This window comes from Carettochelys insculpta, chromosome 3 (assembly GCF_033958435.1).
Source record: "Carettochelys insculpta isolate YL-2023 chromosome 3, ASM3395843v1, whole genome shotgun sequence".
NCBI classification, from domain to species: domain Eukaryota; kingdom Metazoa; phylum Chordata; order Testudines; family Carettochelyidae; genus Carettochelys; species Carettochelys insculpta.
The window spans coordinates 147,217,570-147,240,455 of record NC_134139.1 but is presented as its reverse complement, the minus strand read 5'-3'; the positions used below and the strand labels follow the sequence as shown (position 1 = coordinate 147,240,455).

At 42.9% G+C, this 22,886-nt stretch overlaps 1 protein-coding gene across 1 annotated transcript in view; it reads right to left on the bottom strand.

Annotated features, from left to right (window-relative positions):
• The window catches only part of MYO6 (myosin VI), a 135,271-nt gene that overhangs the window by 51,140 nt on the left and 61,245 nt on the right, over nucleotides 1-22,886 (bottom strand). The window contains exons 16-19 of the mRNA XM_074990990.1: nucleotides 14,316-14,388; nucleotides 5,550-5,677; nucleotides 3,433-3,528; nucleotides 1,675-1,848 (exon numbers count right to left, since the gene is read on the bottom strand). Of these exons, the coding sequence (XP_074847091.1) occupies nucleotides 1,675-1,848; nucleotides 3,433-3,528; nucleotides 5,550-5,677; nucleotides 14,316-14,388 (471 nt within the window). The remainder of the gene's footprint in view (nucleotides 1-1,674; nucleotides 1,849-3,432; nucleotides 3,529-5,549; nucleotides 5,678-14,315; nucleotides 14,389-22,886) is intronic.

Sequence of the window (22,886 nt, the reverse complement as noted above, 5' to 3'; positions counted from 1 at the left end):
AACATTACACAGAAGTCTGATAGCAAGTGGTCAAGCACAGTCCACCCTTACTACTGTACTTTCTACCATAAAATAGACTGCTTGATTGCTCACAAAGTATCAGTTCCTCTCTAGATTAACTTGCTCATCATTTTCTCAACTTATTTGTCTGAACTAGTTATTGGATACTGGGACAGGGAGGTAGGGGAAGTGAGACAGTGGTGAGAAGTCTCTCAAGTGCAGGGACAACTCCTTTATTAACCACCAAATAATCTTATTTTATTTTTCACCAAACAAAAAAGTAGACCTGTAGCAGAGCTGAAGAAGTAGGTCTATCCCACAAAAGCTCATCATCTAATAAATGACTGCGTTAGTCTTTAAAGTGCTCCTGGCCTGCTTTTTTGTTTTGTGAACATATAGACTAACACGGCCACCTCTTTCTGATTATTTTATTATTGAGAACATTGTCAATACGGTCTGTATTCAAGAGCTCTTTGGTGTTAATTGTAAAATTTACCTTATGTTTTAGATGCTTATATTTTATATAGTCTATTTCCCTCCTGAGCATTACAAAATTAACTTTTTTCTAAAATGTAGTCACTGTCTTTTACAAGGACTTTTCTCTCTAGAGCATTATTTGGGTAACTGTTACAATTAGAGACATTCAAGACTGATTTATTCACATGTTGTGATATACAAGTGAAGAATTCCCTATCTTAAACCACAGAGGAAATAAAGGCTCCTGTGGCAATGATACATTTCCCACCAGTATCTGAAATTGAAATTTCCAATGTTTTAAGTGTTCATTCAGAGCATGTGTTGTATCTGGGAAATTAACCCTAATGAATTACTGTAAGTAGAACATACACACTCAAAATGCCACAGAGGAACAAAACATTATGAAGACTGATGCGTTGAAGAATTCATGCTGAAATTGCAGCAGCTGTAAAATAATGAGTCCATGAAGGTAATAAATTTACCTGCAGCCCCTGAAGTGCCTGATTTTCCTCTCTCAACTTCCCTATAAGTTTTCTCTAGCCATTCTGAGCTGAAATAATCCAGCTAAAAATAAAACTGCTGAATGAGGAAAGGAAGTAGAAAAACATGTAGAGAAGACAAGGTTTGAAGATCAGCTTTACAGCAAGTGGAAGAAAGGAAAAAATTAGAGGCATCAGATACTGTGCTCAAGTAATGAAAAAAGAAGTATTCAGCACACTGCAAATATTTGTCAAAGAAATCACTATTGCTGTCTTACACCATTTTATATAAGGAAAATCAGTTTTAATGCTAACTTTTAAATTTTGAGGTGGCAACTTACTGATAAGCTGTTACCCCTACAACTTCAAATAGAATGGAAGAACACTTTTTGTCAAATTTAGAAATACAGGTTCCAGACCTAGAACAAAAAACTTAAAGCTTGTGAAGAGCAAATTCCATTTGGGTTCAGAAAAAATGAATTATGAGACGCTTCATTTAAAAATAAAAGCAGGGATTACTTTCAAACAAACAATCTATTTTTTGCATAATGAAGACCATCATTTAACTTGAGTATGTGGTTTTATGACATTATTCAAAGAATAGTTAAAAAGATTTTCTTTCATGAAACTCAAATCATCTGAGTCCTCATTCCATTCATTTCAAGCAACTTAAAAACAACATACTGAAGAAAACTAGTCATTTTTAATATTCAAATACCTTGAATTTGTTTCCCACACTGATGAAGCTAAGCTTTCCTGCTTTTTGTTTAGGATCTCTGTTGTTGTTAGTGGTAGATTCAAAGAGTTCCCGGACAAACTTGTCTTTGGATTCACATATAAGAGATTCAAGGGACATGTGCAAAGCATCATTGTTTTTCTCCACAAACTGGGTCTGAAAAGAAAACAAACCAGTAAAGCATTTCATATAAACTCCACAGGAGAGGTTGACCCTCTCTAGTCCAGCACTCTCGGGACCTGTCTGGTGCTTAATGAGAGACTTTGCCGAAACACAGGAGGTCAGTATTGTCTACAAGTATTACCAAGACTTCTACTGTTGACTGGGAGAAGTCCTCTGGCACCTTATAGCTTAACAGATTTTTCAGAGTATAAGCTTTCATGGGCAAAGACCCACTTCATCAGATTCCAGAGGCAGGTATAAACATGCAGGCACATGAAAAGAAGGGAGTACCAATCAAAAGGAAGGACAGAGTTAACCAAGTCAATTCAGTCAGGGAGGAAGTGACCCACTTCCAGCAGTTGATGTGGCCCAAAAAAAATCTGTTAATCTACAAGGTGCCACAGGACTTCTCGTTGTTTTTGCTGACACCGACTAGCACAGCTACCTCTCTGATACCATTTACTGGGCTCTTAGAAGACATTTAAGAGTCAATTACCCCTGACCAACAGCACATAACACTGAGAGCCTGGACTGGTGGCTATAAACAAATTTTATGGGGCCACAGGAAACTTGGCCACACCCATGATAAGGTCATCTGGGTAAGTAAAATCATGCTGTATTATGGATGTCGCCTGATTAGAGCGGTTCAACCTGTATTAATAGCTTTCCTGAGCCCTACATGAAAACATACTTTATTCGAAGCGTCCCAATATTAACAAAAAGACTTACTGCAAAGACACTAAGAATACATTGAGCACAATATTTACAAAGTAATTATGACCTATCTATTGTCTATGCCTGACACTAACAGCAGCAAGAGAAAAGCTGGTCTTATGTTTAAAAGAGCACAGAACCAGGAGTCATGAAACGAGATTTCATATATTGGCTAAGCCTAGTAAGTACAGAAATGAGTCTTAGTTCTGCTACTGACACCAACAGAACCACAATTTGACCCTGTTTTTTATTTTCAGCTCTTACTACCTCATCACTCAGCTGTGTTGTGAGGTTTCCTTTATTAATGCTCTTCATGCTCTTTGACATCCTTAGAAAGTGCTGTAGAAATCCAGAAATTATTCAGACCTTAACTAGTACATATTAACGTTGGCAAATGAAATGAGAAACAATACCGATATTTTAGTCACTAACTTGGAAAGCTTGTCTTTTTAAATGAACCTTCAACAAAATAAACTAACAACTGAGAAGTCTGCACCTAATTTTATGGTATTGGAATCTAGGGAAATTTTGCTGTTTGACTTTAATGGAATGATTATCAGGGCATTTCTGAATTCTGAAAACATTTACTACTGAACTAACAGTAATAACAAGCTATTGCATTTATACTTCTATTTATTAAATATTGGTCTGACATATTGTGTTAATCATCATAAAGAAGATTTTGAAATAGCCATGTCTTTTTGGGGGGAGGGGGAATTTAAAGTTAAACCTGAAAAATCTAACTCGCTTGATTATGCCATATGGTCTCAATTTCCAAGCTTCTGCATGAAAATATGAATAATATAAAGGAGGGCAGGGAAGTATAAATGGAATAACTAACATGAGTTTGTAAATTCAAGTTACCGTCTCATAACACACTGCTCCAGCAAAATGTCGGATAATAAAGCCTTCATCATCTCTGATATTTCTGTGAACAGCCAATTTAGACTTCCTGGGGATCTGCAATAAAAAAACCCAAGTTACACAGAAAATCTTTAAAGACAAAATCAGAACAGTAAATTTTCAAATCATATTTTTCTGCCAAAAATATCAGGTGCTACAGCCTTTCCTATGGATTACAATTAAAGAATTGAGAAACTCCAGTATTTCAGTTCCCTGAAAACCTTTTCTTCATCGTGAGCTTTTTCAGGTTTGAATGAATGTGTAAGTCATCGTGAAATGCTTCTGCAATTACCAAAATGAATAATTTGTATCACAATTGTGTGTAGTCCAACTAATTCCCATAGATGATACAGAATGGTTGGTTGGTTGGTTGGTGCACAGCTTTATCAGAATGATAGGAGATAGTGGCTAAAACGTGTCTTTTGGATGAAATTACTTACAAGCAAGACAGTGACATTGACATTTTCCTTGGTAAGTGTGCAGTGTTACAGGAGGGAAGCTACAACTCCTCTACATTAACTGTGTAGCACTTCTGAATTAAGAGCCTCATAGCAGGATATAAGGTGAAAGACCTAACTGTCAGAGTCAGAGCTAGGAATCAATGGGTGGAAAAAGTAGCTGGTTGCAAAAACCTAAAGGCTGCATACACTAGCGAGTTCTTTCAAAAGAAGGGGCTGTTTCAAAAGATGCCACGGAGCGTCTACACACAAAAAAGCATTCTTTCAAAATTAATCCAAAGAACATGGCACTCCTCTCGAAAGCACTCTTGCCCTCCCATTGCAGGAACAGCGCCTTCTTTAGAAACCTTCTTGAGAAAAAGTGTGTGCAGACGCTCCCTGGTCCCTTTTTTTCAAAAAAGTAGTCCTCCTGGCCCCTGATTTTTCGATCCCTGGCCCATTCATTCAAAAGAACAGGGGCTGTGTGGACACCCTCTTTCAGTCTGCTTTTTTGTGCATGTGGACGCACCCTTTTGAAAGAAGCTCCTTCGGAAGAGATCTTCCAGAAGGGCTTCTTTCGAAAGATTTCTGTAGCGTAGACGTAGCCAAAAGTCTGACAAGAACTTCTCATAGCACAGGTATTAATTTAAGGAAATAAGTATTAATTTGGAGGAAAACATAATTTTGTTAAATTTGCCTGTGTTTATTACTGAAATGGTGTTTCTTGTATTTTTGTGTGTTACAATATGCCTGTAAATACATTATCTGGTATTGTGTTAGAAGACTAACCGTACACTTCAAAAAAAAAAAAAAAAATCTTTTCTCAGGTGGCTCTATGGTTTCGTCCATAAAATACTAATTGCAAATCTGAGAAAAGTGAACTAAACAAATATTTGCCAAAACACACAGCTAAAAGTCTGGAGGAATTTGGAGCCAGAAGGAGAAAAGGGCTATATGATAGTATCAAATCTGCCTTGAGAAAATGCCTTTAATTTCCTTTTCATAGATAAAAACTAGACATGCATGAAAGACTGGGATAGCCACTAAAATGAAAATTATGCATACATTTAGTAGAACAGTTAAACCTTTAGTGAACCTTTCAATAAACCTAAATTGAGTTTACAGTGTGTAAAAATTTTGGAATTTTATATACTTTTCAAATGCATAAAGAAACGTTTCACAGCATTACTTAAGATACCAGTCACGATTTGTTTTTTAAAGGAAGAGATGACTACATAATGCTTTTTAAAATTAAGTTTCTGCTTTTTAGTACATCACGTTATAAAGCCTAAACACTGGTTTCAAACTCTTTCCGAGCCAGTTTTTAAAATGTCTTACAAAAAATGCACAATAATAAGAAGAGAGGACTTTACACTGGAATGACCTTAGCCTTGACCATCACTCTGGGAAAAGAAGCTTTTGGGGGTCCACTGAGAGAGACCCCAGTGCTCCCCATAGTTGCCGTCCTTCAAACCCAAGCTGATTTTCTGAACGGGAGTGAAATGTGCTGCCATCAGACTGCATGAACATCCCTGGAGCTACTTGGCTTTTTCAGTCTCAGTTAATTCTAACAAGTTACATTAGCATCAATTCCAGGAACTCATTTTTATAAAGTAATGAAGAGGTCATAAGTAAACCTACAGATAGTCTGAAATGCTCCTTGTGTCTTTGATGCACCATAGAAGTAAAATGCTGGTCACTTGGTTGAGGAAGACGGTTTTCTTCATCCAAAATATCCAGCACACCCACTAATTTTACTTCAATCAGATCTATTTGAAAAACAGAAATCAATGTATTTGTGAAAGTGCTATATACAATTCCAAATCAGAACAAAAATGTTATATCAAAAATATGACCAACACAGTACTGCTTAATAATTACAACCATCTTAGTTTTGGTTAAGGAGAAATCTAACTACTACCAAGAAATTTGGCATATATAATTATTGATTTAAGCAACATTCCGTAGCTCACTATCAAGTTTCAGCTATGAAACTGGGATATGATGAAAGAGTGGAAACACACAAGTGCACGAAGACTGCGTCTACACTACAAACTTACTCTGAAGTTAACTTCGAAGTAAGTGGCTACTTCAAAGTAGCATGCAGAGCATCTACACGCACTTTCCCTTACTTAGAAGTAACGGAGGCTAACTTTGAAGTCACTACTTCACTCCTGACTCATCGCAGGAGCACCCTGTTTATGGCTCAAATGACCTGTGGAGGGGGGGAAGAAGACACATCCATGAACACCTGAGCAGGAGGCCCCCCTGCCCCCTCCCCATCAGGAGCCCCCTGTCCCATGCCCAGTAGCCCTCTCCCCAGGGGTGGTCGGTCGTGGGGGCCAGACTTACCTCAATCATCACCGCTCTGACACAGGCCTTACCGACCCCAATTGGCTGCCGACAGATCGGAGGCTGTCAGGGGAGGCCAGCCGCCACAAGGCAATAACCATCCTTTTCCACACCGGGAGTGCTGGCCGCATCATAGTGTCCCAGTGCTGGAGGACTGGGGCAAACCAATGGCAGAGGTCTTCAAATGTCTGGCAGGTCATTCTGAAGTTCCTCAGCCACTGCTTGTCATCACAGTCCACCAACACCAGCTGGTCCCACCACTCGCTGGTGGTGATGAAGGCCCACCGGAAGCGGATCAAGGAGGCCCAGGAGAGGGGTAGCAGTGGCGTGGCCAGGGCCTGCAGGCTGGGTCCCATGTGGGCGACCTGGCCACACCACTTAAAGAGCAGGGTGACCAGGCTGGAGAGGACCTCATCCTTGGGGATGGTGGGAGCGGGCATGTTGCTTGGCTACCCTCCCAAGCACGTGCTCTGTTACTGTCCAGGGCCTCACAGACTTTAGCATGTGCAGTGTGGGGGTTTTGGGAGGGGCCCTTTAAGGGGTCAGCTGGCTGTGAGCCTAGAAGGGCTTGTCAGCCATGTGACCCCTGCCTGCACCATTTCCTGACCCTTTACTTTGAAGTAGAGGCCAACTGTGTATAGATATCTAACTTCAAAGTAGGGGGAAGCCTACTTCAAAGTAAGGGGGGGGTGTATTTTGTGTGAAGACACCCTACTTCGAAGTAAGCAACTTCAAGGTTATTTTGTAGTGTAGACACAGCCTAAGTCTACATGCAGTTTTGATTTTGTAAGTTTCTCATATAGATTTCTCGCTGAGGTAAATCAACAGTATGAGAAAGGGTCACACATCCATGATAGCAACAAGAAGAGAGGATGTTCAAAAGATTTTAAAAGCTGAGCAGACTTCGGGTACTTACAGCAGTATTGGGCATGATTGCTTTTTTCAATATATGCTGTTTTGCCTGTTTCTGTACACCTTTAGACTTAATACATGTGAATTCAATTTTCTGAAGATAATAGCAATAAATATAGTGATACTAGGTTCATGCTAAAGGAGTATGAAATCCAAGACTAGACACTCAAAAGGACATAGGTGCCTAAATTCATTTTGAATGCTTGAGTTCCACTTTTAAGCAGCAAAGAAATCCACAAAAGCCCTCTTGGCTGATCTCTAGCCCTGTAGATACCGAAATTCACTTAGTGCCTACGTTTTTCATCTGTTAGTCCTCTGGGTGACTAAGTTCCCATTCTGGAAAACAAGTGTAAACTCCAGGCCTTATAGATGCCTAAATACAAACTGAGACAAATGGGCAGTGATTGCTGTTGTCAGGTGCAACTTAACACTTTAAAATTTGCAAATGGTAACAAGAAAATGAATTGCACCAAAGCTCTGAAAAGTACAGGCAGTTGGGTGAACTTTCAGAACACAATCAGTGGCCGCTTTGTCCTTCTCTTAGATCAACAGGATAAAACTAGTAGAACAATTTCAGGAAGAGGCAAAACACATAGTCTTGACATGAGTAAGGAGGTTTTAGGCATGAGGTCATATCCAAAAAAGGAAAGGGAAGACTAGGGTGACACCAAAGACTGAGAAACCTATTAAGAAGAAATAGAAGATATATAAAGAACATCTAAAAGCTGAAGAGTGCCTTGGGTGGTAAAAAGAAATACAGACAGCTCAACAAGGAATTTAAAAGAATAGTTCTAAAAACATTATGAAAGACTAGCTTGAGAGAGAAGGCAAAGAGGTTGAACAATACTTAAATAAAGTAATGCCAGAGGATTTTTTCCAGAAAGTCAGATTACTACCAAAAAACCTAATACATGTAACAAGTCAGATACACCAAGCTCTGGGGAACTATACAGTAGATAAAGATCAAAAGCTTAAAAGATGGAAAGAATATTTTCATCAGCTATTGAACATGAATAGTCTTTGGGGCTATCAACTATGAAAGCAACAAGGAAGGAAGAGGCTTACTAGGAGCAGAAATTAAAACTGCAATCATGCCACTGAAAAACCAACAAGGCACTGGGCATACGTGGTATACTGCCTCAAGTGTTAGAACATGGCAGAAGCAGCAAGATGGTCCTCCTTTACAAACTATTCAGTCTCATTTGGACAAAGGGTGAAATCCCTGAAGACTGGCAATGCTGAACTATTGTATCACTCTTTAAGAAAGGTGACCTGACAGCTACAGAAGAATAAGTCCTATGAGCACTTCTAGCAAGGTATTCAGTAGAGTGAGAGCTGGATTTAGATCAGAATGGTCCACCACAGATCAGAGATTTGTTTTGTATCAAATCTTACAGAAAGAGTAGGTTCAACAAACCTATTTTGCCCGTTCCTTGAGTTTCAGAAAGTATTTAACTTCTTTAACAGGAAGGCTCTGTGAAAAGTACGCAAATGATATGGTGTTGGTACTCAGTCCAGTATTTTTCTCTATGCTTAGAAACCATCTTGTCCAACTCTCTTGGAAACATTGGTGGAGTCTGCAGAATACTGGGAGCATTTTCCTCCAGCTGACTTTGCTGATAATATTGTAATCATATTCACAGACAACGAACGCAACCAAGAAGCAGCAACTAATTTGTATACAATATCCAGAGATGGGTGATTTAAAAAAAAAAAAAGAAGAAGAAAAGAACAAACTAGTAGCAACATTAAAAATCAAGCAATGGGCAAAACTAGCCATCAACAGGGTAGTCACCAAAGTAGTAGATGCTTTATGCTCCTTGAGTTCCATTGTAACATATGACAAATGATATGATGATAATGGACAGGCAGACAGCAGAATGTTCACATTCCCGAACAAAAAATTTTGATGCATAAATCAGTGTCTGGGACAACTAAAACTATATATAAAAACTCTTCATTTTTCCACATTACTTTATGGTTGTGGAAGTAACAGAGCCTGGAGCAAAAGCCACAAACATTTGAAATGAGGTGCTTGTGCCAGAGGCATGGGTGCTGGAAGTAAGATGTAAGGGTCTCTGGGGAAGGGTGCATAGAGAGAGAAAGAACAGTCATCCAGAATACAGCCATATAATATGGTATATAAAACCATCCATGAAATACCACCCCACTGCCTTGTGGGTTATCCTGGGAAGGAGCAAGGCTAAGGGAGTAAACCCTGACAGAAAATCCGGAGTGGAGTCCAAAGGCGGTTTGGTGTCAACTTCTGGCACTGTCCCGGCAACTCCTGCAGCTGAGCTGGTACCAGACGTGGAAGTTATCCTCTCCTTTGGACTATATCAGTAAAGCCGAGAGGGGGACACTGGTGTCTGGGCAGCCCAGTGTCTCCATAGTAAGTGCCCAGGCTCGTGCCCGGAGAGGTACTCCGGCATCGCTGAACAGCGTTACATCAACACGGGAGGCAACAGATACCGGTTATAAGCTCTTGGTCGATTGGCGTACAGAACGAGCGCCAGGGGTTGCCTTCGACGGTTGGAGAGATCCTCACATCTCACTGGACAGTCACCGCTCACCTCAAACTGGGCAGCCCCAGCCAATAGGGTACTGTCCTGCTACAGTTCACCTGCCTCGCTGGGTGCTTGAGGCTTAAGGTTCCTGAACCCGACAAGTGACTGAAATTTGGGCACCAGGCAAACCAATAAGAAAATCAACAAGAAATGAGGAACATCAACAATTTAAGCTTGCTTGCTGGAATGCGCGGACCATGCTGACCAGCTTGACTGAAGATGTTCAGGCCATCAGTGACACCCGAAAGACCGCTGTCATCAACGAGGAACTGAAGAGGCTCAGAGTTGATATCACTGCACTGCAAGAAACGCAACTCGCAGATTCGGGATCTCTAAAGGAAAAGGACTACACCTTTTCTGGCAGTGTAAAGCCCAAGAAGAACCCAGTGTAAAGCATGGTGTTGGCTTTGCTGTCAGAAACACCCTTCTACAAATGGTGGATTTAGTCACGGGCGGATCAGAAAGACTTCTTCGGATCACGCTTCAAACTTGCGCGGGTCCTGTCCACCTGATCAGCGCTTATGCTCCAACCCTATACGCCACACCAGAAGTAAAAGACAAGTTCTATGACGTGCTTAGTACTGCTGTAGCGCAAATACCTGCTCGTGAACAACTGTACATCTTGGGTGACTTCAATGCAAGAGTTGGAGCTGATTGGGCCTCATGGCCTTCCTGCTTAGGACACTTCGGTGTGGGAAAAATGAATGACAATGGACAGCGTCTCCTTGAACTGTGCATGTACTACAATCTGTGCATCACAAATACATTCTTCCAAACGAAGCCACAGCACAGAGTGTCGTGGAGACACCCACACTAGAAGCACTGGCATCAACTAGACGTGGTCATCACTAGGCGTAATAACCTCAAAAACGTCCTTCTGACACGCAGCTATCATAGTGCTGACTGTGATACAGATCACTCGCTAGTTTGCTCCAAGCTCAAGCTGAGACCCAAGAAGCTGTACCGCTCTAAACCTGCTGGAAGGCCCCGCATTGACGCCAGAAAGACAGCAAACTCAGAGAAAGCTGAAAAGTTCAGAGAGACCCTCCAGGAAAATCTGCACAGCGGCCCTGGGGGCGCCAATGGGACATCCAAATGGCAACATCTGAGGAATACAGTTTACAACACAGCCTTGTCGGTATTTGGAAGAAGAGCTAGAAACACGAATGACTGGTTCGAAGCTAACTCCGATGAGATGATTCCAATCATTGAAAAGAAGCGTGCTGCACTCCTGGAGTACAAACGCTCACCGAGCCAGAGTACCAAGCAAGCACTTAGAGAGGCCAGAAGAACAGTACAGCAGACAGCCAGGCGCTGTGCCAACAACCACTGGCTCCAGCTATGCAGCAGCATCCAGACCTGTGTCGACTTTGGTAATCTCAGAAGAATGTACGAGGGTATGAGGAAGGCATTAGGACCCACCCACAACAAGATGGCATCTCTGAAATCCAAATCTGGTGAAGTCATTGCTGACAAAGCCAGCAGATGGAGCGCTGGGTCGAGCACTACTCCGAGCTGTACTCACACGAGAACATTGTGGTTGACGCAGCCCTCGATGCTGTCGAGCTCCTACCAGTAATGGACGAACTGGATCAAGAACCGACTGTGGATGAACTGAAGAGAGCCGTTGACAGCATCACAGCAGGAAAGGCCCCTGGCCAGGATGGTATACCACCAGAGGTAATCAAATGTGCCGCGGACACACTCCTGGAACCCCTACATGTGCTACTGTGCCTGTGCTGGAAAGAGGGTGAGGTTCCACAGGATATGCGTGACGCTAACATTGTAACGTTGTATAAGAACAAAGGAGACAGAAGCGACTGCAACAACTACCGTGGAATCTCCCTCCTAAGCGGCACTGGTAAACTGTTCGCTAGCGTCATCCTTGGCAGACTCCAGAAGATTGCCGAGAGGGTGTACCCCGAATCACAGTGCGGATTCCGCGCAGAGAGGTCTACCATTGACATGGTCTTCTCTCTAAGGTAGCTGCAGGAGAAGTGCAGGGAGCAGAGGAAGCCGCTCTACATAGCCTTCATCGACCTGACCAAGGCCTTTGACACGGTCAGCAGGGATGGTCTGTTCAAACTGCTCCACAAGATAGGCTGTCCTCCACGGTTACTCAAGATGATCCAGTCGTTCCACGAAGAGATGAGAGGAACCATCCAATATGACGGTGCATTATCGGATGCTTTCAGAATCAGGAGCGGCGTCAAACAAGGATGCGTGCTTGCTCCGACATTGTTCGGGATCTTCTTCGCACTCCTCCTGAAGCATGCCTTTGGATCTTCAACAGAGGGCATCTTGCTGCACACAAGATCTGATGGGAAACTGTTTAACCTTGCAAGGCTGAAAGCTAAGTCTAAGGTGCGGGAAGTCCTCATCAGAGACATGCTGTTCGTAGACGATGCTGCTGTAGTGTCTCACACAGAAGACCAGCTTCGAAAACTGCTGGATCAGTTCTCCAAAGCGTGCAAGGACTTTGGGCTTACCATCAGCCTAAAGAAGACAAATGTACTCTGTCAGGATGTTGCTGAATCCCCATCAATCAGCATTGACAACTATACGTTAGAGGTCGTCCACGAGTTTGTTCACCTCAGGTCCACCATCACTGACACCCTGTCGTTGGACACTGAGCTAAATAGGAGGATCGGAAAAGCGGCCACAACTCTGTCCAGACTCAGCAAGAGAGTGTGGAATAACAACAAGCTGTACACTCACACCAAAATGCAAGTCTACAGAGCCTGCATCCTCAGCACCCTCCTTTATGGCAGCGAGACTTGGACCCTGTATGCCCACCAGGAAAAGAGGCTGAACGTCTTCCACTTGCGCTGCCTCAGGCGCATCCTTGGAATATCATGGAAGGACAGAGTGACCAACACCGCCATCCTTGAGCAAGCTGGAATCCCAACCATGCACACCCACCTCAGGCAGCGTCGGCTCCGCTGGCTTGGCCACGTCCACAGGATGAATGATGGAAGGATTCCAAAAGACATCCTGTATGGTGAGCTAGCCTCTGGCAAAAGACCTCCCGGACGCCCTCAGTTGCACTACAAAGATGTCTGCAAGAGAGACCTCAGAGAGGCAGACATCGAGCTGGACAAGTGGGAAGAACTAGCAGACGACTGCAGCAGATGGAGGCAGGGGTTACACAAGGGCCTTCAGAAGGGCGAGATGAAGATCAGACAGCTAGCAGAGGAGAAGCGAGCACACAGAAAGCATAATAAGGACTTGCCAGACACCCACTACATCTGCAAGAGATGCAGCAAGGACTGTCACTCTTGTGTGGGTCTTCATAGTCGCAATAGACGCTGTAAATGAAGTCCTCAATTGAAACTTTAAAGGGCACGATCCACAGTCTATGCAGACTGAAGGATGCCTACTATGAAACACCTTAACAACAGGCTCAAAGGGCAGCTCAAACCAGTTTGAGTGAAATCTGCTCTGAAGTTTGGTCCCACAAAACTCTGGCTTTGAAAAAAAAAAAAAGTGATCATGAGTTCAAAGTACTGTCCAAATCAATATAATCTACCTTTATTCTGTACCCTATTCAAACAGTATTTGCAGATGTTCATGAAAGTATTGCCCTGTGTTAATTCTGTTACAGGACACTATCTTAATTTCTGAGATTTAGGCATACAAATTCTTTATTTCCAAGACTGTGTGTCTGGCAGAAGCAGCGTCTTCACTGAGATGGAGAACAGTGTAGTTCATTTCTGACCCCAAAACAAGGACATAACAAATCAATGCTGTATATTAAAGAGTCTAAGGTGCATCGACACTAGGAGTTAACTTTGAAGTAGCCAGCAGAGGGTCTACGCACGTTTTCCCTTACTTCCAAGTCCTTACTCCATTCCCACAAATGGTGCAGTTCCCAACTTCGAAGTTATTTTTGTAGACACAGCCCTAGCGAATATCTATTATTAGATGTCATGGAAGCCGAAACATTTTGGAAGATGCATTGTAAAACAACACTTCCAAATCTCAGTCTCGGATGACACATTTTTTTGAACAGGGCAACAAAGAAAGAAAAGCCTCATATGAAAATGTATTTATACAGAAACCAGTGTTGTCTTTTATGGCCCACTTAACTAAGGTAACACAGAGAGCCCTTTTCTGCTGGCACATTTGAAAAAATAAATATCTGAAATAATTAAAAATTATTTTGATAGGAACTGGGACCTCCTGGAGACATGAAAACATTCAAGGTAATATACCTGTATCAGACTATGGCTGCTTCTACACACACCCCCTCCTGTCAGAGGTGGCATGGTAATGAGGCAATTTGAAGCAGACTAATGTGGCACTAATGGGCATATTCAGTGCCTCAGTAGCTTAACAGCGGCCATGTGAATTTCAAAGTGCTGACTTCGAATTGCAGATTGACAGTGTAGATGGGGGAAGCTTTCAAACAAGTGCCCCACTTCGACATTCCCTTTTACTCCCAACAAAACAAGGCTTGAAGAGACTCTGATGAAATACCTGCCTCCAACCCTCACCTAGAACAGAGTGGGTAAAAGTAGGCAGCAATTACAGAGGTAATGAAAAACAAACATTTTTACCTTTTTCAAGTACATACCTATACAATCCTGATTATCTACATAGTGCACTTCATTGACTCCCAGACCTTCTTTTTGGTAAAGTTCTTGCTCCTAAAACAAAATAAAACTATTCAGGAGAAAATACAGTTTACCACAGTTCTCGTGCACTAAAAGAGAAAATTTTAACTTCTATAATGACAAGGAATAACCCAACAAATCGGAGATCTTGAAGTATTTGGATACAACTTACTATAGTCTGTTTTCCATTTCCTTAACACTAATAATACAAATATATATGTCACATAAAATAAGAATAAATTCACTAAGACGTCAATACTTGGCTTGAAAATATTACTGACAAGTGTTCAAATCAATTGGAGTTCAGTATTTTGTGACAAATAATAGAAAAAAATTATTAATAGGAAAAACAGATCTTTAAAATCTATAATTTATTATTAGTTTCTTTGCAGGATAACATTACTTTCAAATATATAGGAAATTTTTAAAAAATTGTAACAATATATTGTCAATAAAAATGATGAATTCCTAAAATGAATATAAAATGTTATTAAAAGATCTGAGTCATAGTTTAGAATGTCACAACAAACCAATGACAAAAATTATGATCTTTTCTCCTTTATACTTTCCACATAGGTCATTTTATTTTACAGTAAGTTTTAAGTGCCAATTTGAGCACTCTGATGATCATGTAAGTTTCTCTTGTATTGTGATTCCTAATGATATGTGAAATGGTTCTAAGAACAATGAACAACTAGTACCACACAAAACATTTTTAAATTCTTAAAGTTCAGTCCAAAGAAGTGGGTCTGTCCCACGAAAGCTCACCGACTAATAAATTATTTTGTTAGTCTTTAAAGTGCGACTGGACTGCTTCTTTGTTCTGATATAAAACACAATTATTCTTCCATCTCTCCACCCGCTGCACCTTACCCTTTAAAAATATACTTTTTTTCCAATCTCAAAATAAGGTTTTTAATGTTACCCAGACATAACTGCAGGCAACCCGAGACAATAAACTGCTTAGTCTGATTTTTCTATTTGAAAATTAAACTGGGAATATTAAACATCACCCAAATGTGCTTTTATTACCATTTACATTATAACAGCAACTAAAAAACACAAACAGGATTGTGGTTCTATTCTTTTTCATAAAAAATGGACACTGAAGTAGAAGACAGAGAACATTACATGAGAATAAGCTGTGACCAGTGTCAAATGGCAAAGGGCCCACCATACTGAAACTCATATCAGGCCTGACACACTCAATACACAGTTCTCAGAAGAAGCGTACAAATGGTGTCATGTGAGGCATCATAAGGAAACATACTAATAACACACTGTTCTCAAAATGCACTGGATGCACGCTATGTAAAAAGATTCTATATGTGCGTGCTGTAAATACACATTCTTCAGATGTGTTTGGAAGGCAGTGAACACAAAGTGCCTGACAAAACCTAGACAAAGGAATGCAGATTGGCACGTCTGGCTGGCTTGATTACAGGCAGAGGACAAGGAAAGTATATTTACATATAAGACAAACAAAGTAATCAACCTAATGAGTGACAAAAGAGACAACTTAGTAAGGTACCTGGGTGCCAAAATATGCACCCAGAAAGCTTTCCTGGCTCTTGAAGAAGAGACAATTTATCTTTGTTACTAGGAGAAGAGAAAAAAAAAAATAGTTATTCATAATCTGGAGACCATGGGGAACAGCACTCTCAGAGCGTAAAAGTTACATCTGTAGGCCAAGATCACTAGGCAGGTAGTCCGTCATGTCCAACGACAATGTCTTGAGCTTGCACAGGTTCATTGGTTGTGGACTCGCATGTGGCTGAGAAGTCCAAGCATTGAACGGCATGGGAGTTCACAGTAGGGGCAAGGGAATTGCCCTGGCTCTGTTGGTGCAGCTGCTGCAGTTGCTTTCTTCCTCTCACGAGCATCAATGAGACGTACATGTCGCTGCTCTTCAAAGTTGTCATACACATGTCATACGAGAGCACACCAGCCTGTTCAGTCCTTTGCATGCTGCTCTAGTTGATCAGGTTTTAAACTACCATGAGCAATGTTGGCATTCACGCAGTCTTTATACCTCTTGTGAAGCATACTTTGATTCCTTTTGCCCTGCGAGAGTTCACCATAGAGGAGTTGCTTAGGGATTCTTGACTCCCCCATTCGTATGACATACCCTGTCCAGCGAAGCTGGGCTTTCAGAATCATGGATTCGATGCTTGTGGTTCCTGCTCTGTCCAGGACTTCCAGGTTCATAACTCTGTCCTGCCATCTAATGTACAGTATTGACCTCAGGCTGCATGTTCGGAAGTGCTCCAGCAGTTTTATATGTTTTCTGTACAAGGTCCAGGTTTCACAGCCATACAGGAGACTGGTGAGAACTACAGCCTTGTACACTTTCAGTTTAGTGGACTGTCAAATATTGTGCTGATTCAACACTCGCGCTCTAAGATGTCCTAATGCCCGGCTGGCCTGACAGATTCTGGCACTGATGTCTTTGTTAAGGGAGCCATCATTGGCTATCACACTGCCAAGGTACCTGAACTCCTCTACTGTTTTTAACTCTGTTCCTTCAATAAAGATTGAAGTGGGGAGAGCAGCAGATCCTGCAGTAGGTTCAAATACCACCTCGGGTCTTTCCTAGGCTGATGGTCAAACCAAAGAGGCGAGCGGCATCAGAAAACTTGTTGACGATGAGCTGGAGATCAGATTCCTTGTGTGCCATAAGCGCAGAGTCGTCAGCCAAAAGGGCTTCAGAGATGAGACTCTCAAGCATCTTGGTTTTAGCATTCAGATGACAGAGGTCGAAAAGTGACCCATCAAGTTTGTATTTTATGTAGACTCCATGGTCCAGATCCCTAAACACACGGCTGAGAACACATGTGAAAAAGAGGTAAGAAAGTGGCTGACGGTTCTGAGAGTCCTGAGCTGAACATCACAGTGGGGTAGGCTGGACAAGATTTACCTACCGCTGACTGGTTGACTAAGATTCACATGTGCAGCACTGATAACAGATTTTTATGTGAAAAGGCTGGAAACAGTCAAAATCAGTTTGTTGTTTTCTGCTTCTTTCCAACAATGAAAGAAACAAAAGTATAAAAATGAGCAACAGCAAAACATCTCTACAATTAGAAACAGCCAGACTGAAGTCTGAATGGTAAGATAAATAATGAGGTGGGTGAGCAGTGCATGAATACCCAAAGTGGGAAGCAGAAATGAGGGCCAGCAATGAGAAGCACGTCAGTGAACCCTGGAAGAGCAGACAGCTGCCCATCAAAGAATTATAAAACAGTAATACTGGACACCTCCCCCCACACCCAAAAAATAATAAATAAAATAAAAGGAAAGGCAGCATAACCTGAACTGGAAAGAAAAGCATAGACAGATCCCAGAGCTCTCAAGTGTTCCCTTCTCCATAAGGAACTTCGATAATTAGCAGGATCTTCATATCACCCTCCTGTTTGTGCGGAACACACTTCTAGGATTAAGTGTCCCCTGAGTTTTGAACTGAAAAATACTTTAGTACTTTTGAGAGAATGTACCCATTATATAAAATTCCAGAAGTCCAGCAAATCCTTACAGTGTTTTCAAAACTCTCAGGTGAAGTAGTAAATGAGTTTAATGAAGTGGAAACTGAACAGGGTTTGAAGTACAATGAATTTTAAGAAGGACGCAGTGCAAAGGTTTCAAATTATCCCTGAAGCATACAGAGTGAGATTTAGAAGAATGTATCTATAAAATGTGCAAATTGATGGGCAAAGGGGAAAATGGGCGAACATGACATGTTATTCGACCCTTTTGAATAAGACTACTTAACTGAGCATTTGCTCTGAGATCAGAGAAGCCATTTGGGATTACACTTCAGGTTCTGCACAGGAAGCAGCTGACCTGGCTGTTTCCCATGAACAAGCCAGAGTATCCAATGTGTACAATCCACAGAGAAAAGGACAAAAAGGAAGGGGACCTCTTTTAATCCTAAGAAACAGGAAGATGATCAGAAGCCCAAACAGTCCTCAGAACCAACCCTTTATCATGGTAATCACATTACAGACCCCATTCACAAGAGGATGGTCCAAGAAGGTGTTACATATGAAAGTCTGCTCTGATTCAAAAGCCAGTGTCTGCTCCTGATTTAAGAAAGGAACTGCATATCCACTGACTTGTCTCAGTCAATGAAGACGTAGAGATGGAAATACAAGATCTCTCTCACAGAATTAAAAGATGCAAGACATCCTGAGTATAAACTATTCATCCAGAAACCAGCTGGTGTCAAGATATAATTAGCTACTTAGAATGCCTATTCGCTCACCTATGGATGTTTATACCTTTAATTCAAAATTTTCAGCCGGTATGTATACAAATTAAAATTCAAAGGCAGTGACTCCAGACATCTAAAACTCCACACCTAGGCTGTAGAATTTGAAATATTCGTAAGAATTCCTGCAGGTTCACAGTAAACCTTTCAGATAACTCCAAAATTCACCTAGTTAAACGCATCAATAAGAATAAATAGAATAAATTAATTTGAGAGGTTCTATGCCAAGCTGTTCTAAAAATATGAAAAAGAAGAAAAAGTTAAGGTACTTTCCAGGAGCTGTGAATTCATTTTTTTATACTTCTGATCATGTAAAAATTTTATCCTGTAACACCTCAAATTTGTGGCAAAACATTATTCCTCTGTCACCAGTCCACAAGGACATTCAGCCAGACTGATTTACTTCTGACAAAACCAGAGGGAGGCATTCAGATAGGACTTGTAAGAGAAATTTAACTAAACTTTAGATATATTTGGAGAAATAATCCTCTCCACAATTTTCTCTTTCATTTAAATGCAGTAGCAAAGTCTAAAATCATTTCACAAGTTACTACATGAAACCCACTTTCAAATGTTCAAACTATTAAAACTATTTGATTACCTGCTCAAATGACACTTTAATCTGCATAAAGCTTGGAAGTGCTGAGTATTGTTTTTCAATGCATTGTAACTTTAATCAAGTATTCTCCTACATACTCACATGAACAGGCAAAGAACAGCTTGTTTTATTTTCTTATTATTGCTGTGTCTGCAATATGTAAATAATAACTTGTGTTTGCAATGGACTGCTAGGCACATTGCTAAATACATCATCTTTCCTTTGGCCAAGATAACTGCACAGGTGAAGAAGCACCACTAGTACTCAAACTTTGAAGAAAATAACTATAAGCAACAATTTCATAATTAAAAGGTAAGAGAATCTTCTTGGCTTTGATATATCGTAAATGTAACTGCAGTAGGTAACCATTAGCTGAGAAAAATGCAATTCAGTAAAATCTAAAACCCTGACCTTTTACTTAGTTTTCTAGCATGCTTTATTTTCCAAGATAAAGTGCTTCCCTTTCCATTTTACACTTTTCATAAAGTAGTAACAATTCATTATTTGTCAATTGTTCTCTGAAAGTATCATCCCACAGAGAAGACAAGCTTAACTCATCTTCAAAAGGTTTCAGAGAGCTGCGTTAGTCTGTTTCAGCAAAAACAAGGAGTTCAGTGCAACCTTAAAGACTAATAATTTTATTATGGCATAAGCTTTAATGGGTTGGTATACACTTCGCCAGATTCAAAAAGTGAAAGAGAAAGAAACAAATAGTAAGGTTACATTAGAGGTAATTTAATCAGAGTGGATGTGGATAGGAAGAAGAGAATAACGGAAATGGAAAATTACTTATTGTAATTAGAGACCCATTCCCAGATCCTATGTATGTTTCCATTCTTAATGTCTGATTTGTGTCCATTTATTCTGTGGCATACGGACAATCTGGTTTGTCCAATTTACATAGCAGTATATTGAACCCCAAAAAGTTTTAGCGTTAGCTTTGATATTTTTGTTAAAAAGGAAGTGCTTATTACTATAAATAATTTAGTGAGACTAACAAAGAGTTACATTAAATTTAAATACAGCCAGAAAAAAAAACATGAGAAAATTAGCTCCAAGCACTGCTACCTCAACATAAACTCAGATAATCAGAACAACATCCTTCCAAAAAGCTGAGCAAGTTTGTAGGTGATTAACTGCTATCAGAGTCAGCACACAACTTTTTAGACTTATTGGCCTTGGAATCTGAAGTATTTTATTAATGTTCCTGCCATGCTGAGGAAAAAAACGTATTTGGACAAGAAAATCATCTCTCATCACACTGATGAAAACCCAATTTTCCAAAAATTTAATCACCAACGCAGTATTTCTGAAAACAGCTCTATCTGGGGCTGCTCCTACACTACAAATTTACGTCCAAGTTAACTTGGAACTAAGCTGCTACTTCAAAGTAGCATGCAGAGCATCTACACACACTTTCCGCAACTTCAAAGGAAGATGGAGACACTCTGGCCAGACCAGGCAGGGCTCAGTGGTCCCTGCCGGCCACCTTAAAGGAACCAGCTCCCCAGCAACCCCAGGCAGGAAGCTGAAACTGTGCCACAAGCAGGGGCAACACGAACTCCCACTAGGACTGCCATTACTCAAAGCACCAGCCCACCTCCGCACCCCATGGCAGCATGCCAGGACCCTCTTAACCGCACCCAGGAGCCCCAGACAAGGAGTCCGAGGGCTCACAGTGCCCAGGCAAGAGCTGTGCCAGGAAGGAACCCTAGTGGGTCAAGGCCGAGCTGAAGGACCTCCTCGCTCTGTGGGGAGAGGAGAAAGTCCTTTGCCAAACCAGCATCTGCCACAGAAGTGCCAAGCCCTTTAGCCTCGCCACCCAGGGCCACCCCAACCGCACTGGCAGAAGTGCGCGGATAAAAGTCAAAGAAGTGAGGCAGACCTACATCGAGGCCTGAGATACTGCCAGCTGGCCAGGGCACGGCCTGTTCACTGCCCCCACTTCCAGGAGCTGCATAGGTGCCTGGGGCTGAGGGAGGTGGCCACCCAAGAGCATGAGGTGGACGCTGCCGGTCTCCCCCCCGCCCCCCGACAGCAAGGACGAGGCGGGCTCCTCCAGCAACAAGAAGGGCCCCAGCAACAGGACCCTCATCATTGCCCTGACCTCCTGGACACCCAGCAGAGCTGCCTCCTCACCCAAGCCCCGGGTGGTTGCAGCCAGTATGCACAGGATAAGGGACAAGAGAGATGTTGCCCCCACCCCCCAGAACAGCCCCGCAGCCCACACACCTGGGGACGGAGGAGTGAACATGGCCCGACCCTTGCAAGGCGGGAACCTCTGGGCACCCAGGATCCCACAGGGCTCACGGGCCATCGGGTGGCACAGGAGCAGGATGGGGACTAGCAGAGTGGGGCCCTCAGCCCTCCCAGCGTTGGGACTCAGCACCAATGGGCCATCCCTCTGTCCCCTTCTGTCTCCAAAGGTCCATCATCAGGAAGGTGCCACAGCACACTGGAGCAGGCCACAGCCGCAGGGAGCCAGGAGGCCACCCCATCGCCCCAGCCTGCATCCCCCGGCAGCCACAGCAGGGCCTTCGGCAGACGGCACTGGAGGGATGAGGAGACGGCCACCAACTTGGCGGCTGTGCAGGAGATGACCGGGATCCTCCTGGACTGGCTGGCAATGGAGCAAGATGTGTGGGTGTGGCTGGCCAGATGCCTGGACACCATGGCTCAGGCCCTGGCCACCCACGTTGCACAACCGCCCACCCCCTCACCAGCCCAGCCTAGCCCAGAGATGCCCACCCCATGTAGTGACCCCTCTAGCAGCCGGCCCCACCCTGAAACAGCCCACCTCCTGGTGGACCTGTCACTATCCACCCACCTGGAGCTGGCTCGGTGGCTGCTGACCAAGGTGGGCACATCTGGCCCAACCCCAGTGTCCTCCATGCCCCCCCAGACACCCTGCAGAGGCTGAGCCCACAGCACCCCAACCAAGCCCCACCTCCCTCAGGTCCCAGCCCGCCCACCCCCCCCCCCGCCACACCTCTGGGTGACTGAGCCTTCCTCAACATAGCCCCCATGCCAGTTCTGTCTCCACACCTAGCCCCCTGCCTCCCTCCTGTGGGCCACTCCTCACAAGCACTATAAGTAGTTTCACACTTTGTTCTGTTTTGTTTTGGGAAAAAAAAAAGTTCAATGTTCCCCACCAACCCCGTGTCCCCAGTGCTTGGTGGGAGAGTGGTGATGGGGGGCGAGTGTGAAGGATGGTGGAGTGAGGGGACCTGTGGTGCAGGGTGTGCCTGGGAGGGTCAGAGCAGCTCGCAGGTGAAGGCCTGGCACAAGGCCTCCAGGACTCCACCCTTATTCCTCTGTGCCTCGTGGCACAGGGCCATTGGAAGCTGTTCATAGCCAGCCCCCCCAGGTCCACAGCGCATCCCTGGATGAAGGTGATGACCAAGGGGACATTTGGAAGGCTGACATCCAGCCTGGTGAGAAGGCTGCAAAACCTTCCCTTCAGCCTCCCAAATGCCCACTCTACTGTACCCCTGACAGGGTTGAGGTCACCGTTAAAGCTGTCCTGGTCCATCGTGGTGCATCCGGTATAGGGCCGCATGAGCTACAGAGACATTGGGTATGTAGTGTTGGCCACGATGCATGGGGGCATTGTGATGTCCCCAAGCTGGAGGTCCCGTGGGGAGGCATACGTGCCCTCCTGCATCC